Genomic DNA, 7,987 nt, shown 5'->3' with positions numbered 1-7,987 from the left:
TAAAAAAAATATTATTTTATGATAAACACTGAATAATCAGTAATGTAATGTAATTTATTTAATTTATTTTAGATGTAGATTATATACCACATATAACTTGAATTATACACCAACAACTTTGAGGGTACAAAGTTTAAGAGAATTATATCTGGGGGCACGCGAACAAGAAAGGTTGAATACCACTGTTCTAGTGGACACTGAGTCTGGAAACAGAATGGCTGTTAAGTTACAAAATATTTGTGCCTCCTTCTGCAGTGTGGGTATAAACGAATAAACAGTGTTTAATGTGACATAACGTGAACTACTGGTATTGTAAAGAACAGGTTCTGGCTTAACTCTGGGTTATAATGGTAATTATATACAAAAGAAAGTGGTTCAATAATGTTGTGGCTTACAGATAAGAACTGAGAGACAAGAAACATGATAAACAGGATGGCCAGCTTCGGATATTGGTTAGTACATTTATAAGATGTGAATCATGATATCAAGTGGATTTTTTACAATTTATTCTTCATTTTAATTGTACAATATAATATATTTGAAAAAAGGCAATTTTAACATAACACTATGCAGGTTGGTCATCACCCTTGATTGTCCTGGTGTATATCACTTGTGCATGGTGTTTGATCACCTGTTTGATCAAGCCTGTAACAGAAATGATCATGTAACTACATGAAATCAATAATTCATGCCCTGCAAAATTACCTTTAACATTAAACCACTGAGGTTGGGTCTCTGATGATTATTTATATTTATTTATTTAGTGTTCTGTCTGACGACAGGTCCATATGAACAGGATCCTTCCATCCTTTTCTCGGACTGGGAACTGTTCATATACGTTCTTGGCAGATGATCCAGAAGTGGTTTGCCATTGCCTTCTTCTGTGTGTGAATGGAGTAATTGTTGGGATGCCACGGAGGAAAACTCCGTGTTGCCTAGACCACGGCCTTGCCCAACACAAGTTATAAATTCGGGCACCGCCGGGAATCGAACCCGAGACCCCCAGGATTACAAGGCCAGCGTTCTAGCCGCTAGACCACCTCATCTTATTATTATTTAGTGTTCTGTCTGAGGACAGGTCCATACGAACAGGATCCTTCCATCCTTTTCTCGGACTGGGACCTGTTCATATACGTTCTTGGCAGATGATCCAGAAGTGGTTTGCCATTGCCTTCTTCTGTGTGTGAATGGAGTAATTGTTGGGATGCCACGGAGAAACCAGGGAAGCCCCAGGAGGAAAACTCCAATATTAAATATCTTAATTGTTAGTTTTACATACAAATGGTGCATGTGCAGGGGTCACCATGCTAAAAACTGCCATCATATTACTGTACTAAACTATAAACGTACTATGGGAAAAATGCCGAGTTACTAAATCTTAAAGATGGTTCACAAAGTTAGCAATAAAATTATTTGATATTACAAATTTCAGCAGAATATTCTAAAATAAATGAACAACCAATCACATGACAGCTTAAATAATACCATTATTAGACATTTACAGATTATGAAAGGAAGTGTGGATCTCAGTCACTGTACCATTTTCAAAACTAAAACAAATTAACGTCACCTTTGGGAAGAATTATAATGGTGTCAAATTTTGTCATGCACATCAGGAATTCAACACAATTTCTTGTTTTCAACGTAACTTAAGCACTATGCAGCAAATATCTATCCACTGCTGACCATGACAATTCATGACAAGAATGTTTACACGAATCATGATCCCCAGATTTACACTAGCTCTTACAGCAAAGTTACCTTTCTGCAGAAGTTCATCAAGGGCTTTCCTTGCCAATGAGCCTCGAACTTTCAGTCTCTCACTGACCACAGATGGTGTGATCAGCTTCCATATCGGAACTTCCTTCAGTAATTTCTCATATGTTGCTTTATCAAAAAGTACCTGATTGTTCAACTTGTCACGAACTTTTCCTTTTGACCACTTCTGCAAACATAAGAGGGTAAAAAGCCAAAAAACCTCAATAACTCTACAAATGATCTTAATTCATGAGCAATGATTTCCTTCAGTGCAGATTCCATCAGTCTCATTAAATCAGTGTTATGTTTGCCATCATTTTGTTCTGGACCATTGAGTCATCACATATGGATTACTGCAGATTAATTCTAATTAAAAAATAATCACATCACACGACAAATAACTTCTGTTAACGTATGGTTATTACTAAAAACTTCGGAAATTCCGCCAGAAACAGATGAGCTTCACATCTACAAATACAAGTAAAAGTAAAGTGTGTCCCACTATACGCCATGTAGGCGTTTGGGGTGAGTGGAGGTATAGCTCCTCTCTTCCTTGACCTCGGCACTAGATGGGGGTGAGTGGTCAGCATCACGCCCCAGCCGGCTTTACCCCCGGGAAAGGACCCTGATACCCATTGTAGAGGAGGCTGGGTGGGCCCCAGAGCCGGTCTGGCCGCAGAGGCTGGAGGAAAAATCCTCTGCCCCCATTGGGGATCAAACCCCGGCCGTCCAGCCCATAGCTAGTCACTATACTGACTGACAAATACAAGTACACTAGAAAAATATTAAAGGGGTAATGGGTTTTTGGCAGTGTGGACTGAGAAATATGGAAACACTTCACGCATACTGCGGAACATGGGTTACTCAAATTGTTGCTTCATGTCCGAAAGGACATGGTGCATATATTCGCAATAATCTACTCTGCTGGTAACGATGAAACTACCTGGAGTAACATTTCAGCACCTGATGAACAGTGCTTTAAGTTTAAGGACAACAATGCACGAGACATAAGTGACATTGTTTAAGAAAACATTATCAAAAGGGTCAATTGTGAATACAAAAAGCAAATTGGAACACAATTCTAATAGACATTATGTGGTAACTATCGATGCAGAAGTTTATTGCTCGAATATTAGATAACCATGACATTAACAACGTTGATGCCGATTTTGGGTGCTGGCACTGTGTAGAAGTACGTTTGTTGCCAACATATCAGAGGACCATACTGCCTCTATCACAATCACAAAAACATTAAATCTGAAACTAATACACATATAATAAATAATAAAAACTCTTATAGAAAATGTTTAACATATTTCTGTTTTCACAACAGGTATATGCTAAACATAAAACCTGTTTCATATAATGACTTCCAGTGGTAGCAGAGCCAAAAATGAGGCCATGGGCAAGATTGATTAGCAAGGCCCCTCACCTCTGTGGAACTAACTCAAGCAATTCACACAGGTCATTTTTCCGGGTGTGTAAATCCCACTGTGGGTAATTATTTCGGTAACATATTTAAATAGAGACTGTCTACAAAGGCCAGAATATTAGGTTAAGCTTTAATTGTAATGAAAATATAGTTCATGCTTTTTTTTTGTAACTTACGCAGCACTTCCTTGGAATGCTGTATACCAACAAACATTAAATGTGTTGAATATGCAATCTGGCAAACTACACCATTGTTGATGAAGTAAAATACCCAAGATGCCAACAATTATCAATTACTCAGAAACATGTAAGTACAGATGTGAGGCACACAAGGCCCTGGGAAATCATCTACTTCACCACCACTGCTAGCTTTATTCCACACTATATGCTGAGTTCTGAATAGTTTCTTTGTGGGACTCCAGAAATTGCAAATTTTTCATGCATCTCTTAGGAAGATCTTAGCACCGAGTGGGTTACATTATTCCAATTAATTTTTCTACTGTCAGTATAAAGATTAGGCTATAAGTTGAACAGATGGGGTCCCATTCCAAACTAACTCTGGGGGCCATTCAACCTCCTAGCCAATTAGTACCAGGGTTTCCTTGGGAAGATGGGGGAAAAAAGAGTGAGAGGTATGAAGCAAACCATATCCATCTAATGGTGAGGTTATGAATGCTTAGATCTATACCTACACTTTCCCTATTTCCACATGATATGGCACTTTACCTCTGCTTCTAAACTGAAGAACAGACTATTAAAAATACTTTTCATTGTTAGCATGATTACCAATGCCTTATACACAACAATCTGAGTTCCGTAACAAACCTTCTTTTTAGCTTTTCCTCCAGAACCTCCTTCTTTCTTTTTCTGAGTCTTCTGTGGCTGCTTAGAAGAAGATCCTTTTGAATCTTTTTTGGGAGGCTAAGAACAAAGTAGAAATTCCGCATAAATGTAAGATAACTTTTCTGGCACGATATTGCTCACAAGCCTATTTCTTAACACCGAGCGGCATGGAATTATACATTATGAAAGACCATCTGTGAAACCCACCAATATGTACAACTGAATTGGAGCAAACACCACGCGGCAAAGGCTTGAAAAGCCACTTTCTACGTATAATAACATAAACTATTCATATCTGAGTTAAACGCGGAAGAAATTAATTCCATGTTACAATTAAATAAATCGTAAAACATATTGAAGAAACACAAAATACAATACAAAAATTAAAACATTGATTTCCACTTAACTTACCATGATTGGAAGCCACTGGCAGAGGAAATGGAAGTATTTGTGCTGCACTCTATGTTACCCGTGTCCACAACTTTCATGGACGCATTCAGAAATAATTATCGTTGATCTCTGCCATACATTTATGCTATTCATCAAGGAGCAAACTTTGACAATAGACTCTGCGTGGATTAAATCCTTGCGGAATATTTGTTGTATAATTTTCCAATAACCAAATCAGTAAGGCATTCTAGAAAATACAACACAGATTGGGATATTATTACATGACCATAGCAGTATTAAACTACCTGGCATATCACATGTATAACAATTGTCGTCATTAAATTGCATGCTTCAAGATAGCGGACTTCACCAGAATGTTGGTATTATGTGCGAGGACAGTGTTGCTAGCTTTGATACATTGCGAGTTTTGAGCTGTCTTCACTCGCCTAGACTCCGCTATTCGTGCTATAGTTATAAGATTTTGCTGTGACCTTGAAACCAGCAATTTGGAAAGGCTAACACGGATATGGAATGGCAGGAACCATGGTCATCAAATAATTATTCTCACGGATCACCTACATATAGAACTCTGACCAAAATATACGCTCCATGCAATACTTTTCACCAGAAATAATTCCGTTTTATGTCCAATTTGTTATTTCTACAGTTTTTCTTTCTCCGTTGTAGGAACTGGTGACAAATTTCGGTGTGTTTCTTCCAGTTGCTGTTAGACCGTTGGTAATGTGTACACTAGCGCACAGAAAAAACAAAAAAACAAAAACAAAAGAAGGTGACATTGATGACAACACTGTCGTCTAGACGTCGCGTATAGTAGCGACGTGTGCAGGTCCATGTTTGTCGAAAAATAGGCACCGAAGTACGACGTGTGCCAATATGGAAGGTGGAATACAAGTTTTGTGCCGGTGACGATTCATGTATGATAATAGTTCCATCTGGATGACATTTTTTCCGAATGGTCTGCTACGGTAACCAAAGTATTTCCAACAGGAAGTGTGAGTTATATATAGTCCCTTTATATGGTTGAGGTTTGAATAACAGTAAATGATTTTCTGAGAATTGAATTGTTAGTCAGGTGTAACTAAAATGAAATGCGTTATAATGAGTTCATATTTAATATGTGCGATACACTGCATAAATGAAGATATTTTGAAGCTGAAATGATAAAAATGCCATGAGAACATTGTATTTGTAGAGGATTGACTTTATCATTCTTTATAATTTTGCCTTGCTAATGTTGCTATTGTTTTTACAGGAGCACATAATTATATGCTGAAAAATGATTCCTATGACACACAAGGATCCAGCTCACTCACTGGGGTCTCGAATAAAAGAAAAACTTAATGGCTGGATACGCCTGATATTCTCTGACCGCAACTCACGAAACCTGTTTCTTTTCTTGCTTTTGAATCTGTCATTTGCATTTGTAGAGCTGTCATATGGAATTTGGACCAATAGTTTGGGTCTTATTTCAGATTCATTCCATATGTTCTTTGATTGTACAGGTCTGTTGGCAGGCCTTGCTGCTACAGTTATTACAAGGTGGAGAGCAAATGATAAATTTTCATATGGTTATGTACGTGCTGAAGTTTTAGCTGGTTTTGTTAATGGATTATTTCTTCTATTTATTGCATTTTTCATTATGTCTGAAGCTGTGGAAAGAGCTATTGAGCCACCAGAAGTAAAACATGAGCGGCTCTTCGTTGTCTCACTACTTGGTCTTTTAGTAAATCTGGTTGGGATATATGCTTTCCAGCATGGTCATGGTCACTCTCATGGTGGAGGCAGTAGTCATGGGCATTCACATGGAGAGGGAGGACATGCACATCCTCATTCCCATGGTGCAAACCACCATATGCACAACCATGATTCTGGTGACTTTACAGGCAGTGACTCTCAGATCATGAAAGGAGTATTTTTACATATTTTGGCAGATACACTGGGTAGTGTTGGAGTCATCATATCCGCTGTATTGATGCAGATGTTTGGGTGGATGATTGCAGACCCAATCTGTTCCATGTTTATTGCCATATTGATTGCAATTAGTGTCCTAGCATTAATCAAAGAATCTGTGTTGATTTTGATGCAACGGCAGCCACCCGCATTGGATGCTGCATTACCTCAGTGTTATCAAAAGGTGATGCAGTTAGCAGGGGTGTATAGTGTTCAGGAGCCCCATTTTTGGACTTTATGTAGTGATGTATATGTGGGTGCCCTTAAACTTGAAGTGTCAAAAGCATCAGATCCAAAGTATATAGTGAGCCATACTCATATGATATTTGCTGCTGTTGGTGTCAAACAGCTTTATGTTCAATTGGACTATGCCAACATGTGATCATGTCGTGACACAGGTGACTACATCTTTTCATTACCCAGATCACTGCCAATCCTTCAGTGTGGAGTGTGTTATCACAGATGGCTGGCACTAGTTCTTGGAGCATCATGGTGCAAGGAAATGTTGATGCAGCTTACCAGTCTTTCCAGGCAATGGAAGTTTACTAGAGTGAAAGCTGCAAAGACTCGATCCATGGTGGTGTGACTATACTCGTCACTTATTGACAGTATTATACAGTCCTGATATGTCAAAAATTGGGTACATTACTTAAACTCTATCTGCTTACATTCCTTTGTGCATTTGTTTATAGAAACTGTACAAAATGAGGAGTCATATAAGGACAATGTGAAAATAAATACTTCCAGAAGATTGTTCATAAGCAAGATCGCCTAAAGACTTTTAATATAATTGTAATTACTATAAAATGGTGTGATCGTACATAGGTATATATGAAAATAATGCAAGCTATAAGTTATTAACTGCATTTATTTATAATACACTGTGCATTTTATGATTGGTGGTGCAATGAGTTTTACACTTCGCTGTTTATGTATTGCATGTTAGGGTCTGGGAAATGATATTCATATTTGTTTATTTGAAGGTTTATGGTTATTTATGAAAGTGTAAATTTTGTTATTACATGGATTTATATTTTAGAAAATACCTAGATTTTTTATCGGAATAATCATATTTATTAACATTTGTGTGATCCAAACAGCCTCAGCTATGCTGGTACATTATACGATTAATTTTGATTAAATAGAAACTGTCTGACAAGATTCAGAATTTCATTAAAATGTGAACATAAATTTTATGTTCATGACTATACATAATTTGTTTTAAAATAATATGCAAGAAAATGATTGATGTACAGCATGTATGAGTAATGGTTGTTTTCCATTATTGTGAATATATATCATAGAGATAAAATGATTTTAATGGGGCTGCAGAAATTCATTTGGCTATTAGTACTTAGTAAATGAAAAATTAAAGGCATATGAGAAAAGAATCCCTTTTTTATTCTAGTAAGACTAATACTTCAAATTAAAATGTTTATTTTACTGATGAAATGAATCAGCATTTCTGCACTACCTCTGGATTGTCTAAGTAGACAGCAATATAAAGTACAACATGGGCAGCCTCAAAACAGGTGATCTTGTCCTGCTAATTCACAGCAGCTCTCATGTACTACTTACTAATGGAAAATCCAAA

General features: G+C 37.2%; 2 protein-coding genes across 3 annotated transcripts; one reads left to right on the top strand and one right to left on the bottom strand.

Moving 5' to 3' along the window:
* Positions 1-484: 484 nt before the first annotated feature.
* On the bottom strand, positions 485-4,597 carry RpS25 (ribosomal protein S25). 2 transcript variants are annotated; one of them, XM_022061645.2, is made up of 4 exons: positions 4,444-4,597; positions 4,015-4,110; positions 1,762-1,945; positions 485-645 (listed from the first exon to the last, which is right to left on the bottom strand). In XM_022061645.2, the coding sequence occupies exons 1-4, from the start codon at positions 4,444-4,446 to the stop codon at positions 566-568; spliced, it is 363 nt and encodes a 120-aa protein (XP_021917337.1). In that variant the 5' UTR covers positions 4,447-4,597; the 3' UTR covers positions 485-565. The 2 variants fall into 2 exon arrangements, with proteins under 2 accessions (XP_021917337.1, XP_021917336.1); XM_022061644.1 differs by lacking the exon at positions 4,444-4,597 and adding an exon at positions 4,240-4,329.
* A 214-nt stretch (positions 4,598-4,811) lies between these two features.
* On the top strand, positions 4,812-7,784 carry ZnT86D (solute carrier family 30 member 7). Its single transcript, XM_022061643.2, has 2 exons — positions 4,812-5,435; positions 5,696-7,784. The coding sequence occupies exon 2, from the start codon at positions 5,720-5,722 to the stop codon at positions 6,773-6,775; it is 1,056 nt and encodes a 351-aa protein (XP_021917335.1). The 5' UTR covers positions 4,812-5,435; positions 5,696-5,719; the 3' UTR covers positions 6,776-7,784.
* Positions 7,785-7,987: the final 203 nt, after the last annotated feature.

This window comes from Zootermopsis nevadensis, unplaced genomic scaffold, assembly GCF_977971745.1.
Source record: "Zootermopsis nevadensis isolate Lab colony 2312 unplaced genomic scaffold, Znev_1.0 Znev_ptg000013l, whole genome shotgun sequence".
Classification (NCBI taxonomy): Eukaryota; Metazoa; Arthropoda; class Insecta; order Blattodea; family Termopsidae; genus Zootermopsis; species Zootermopsis nevadensis.
Note: the sequence above shows the minus strand (reverse complement) of the source record. Positions and strands in the feature narration are given on the sequence as shown.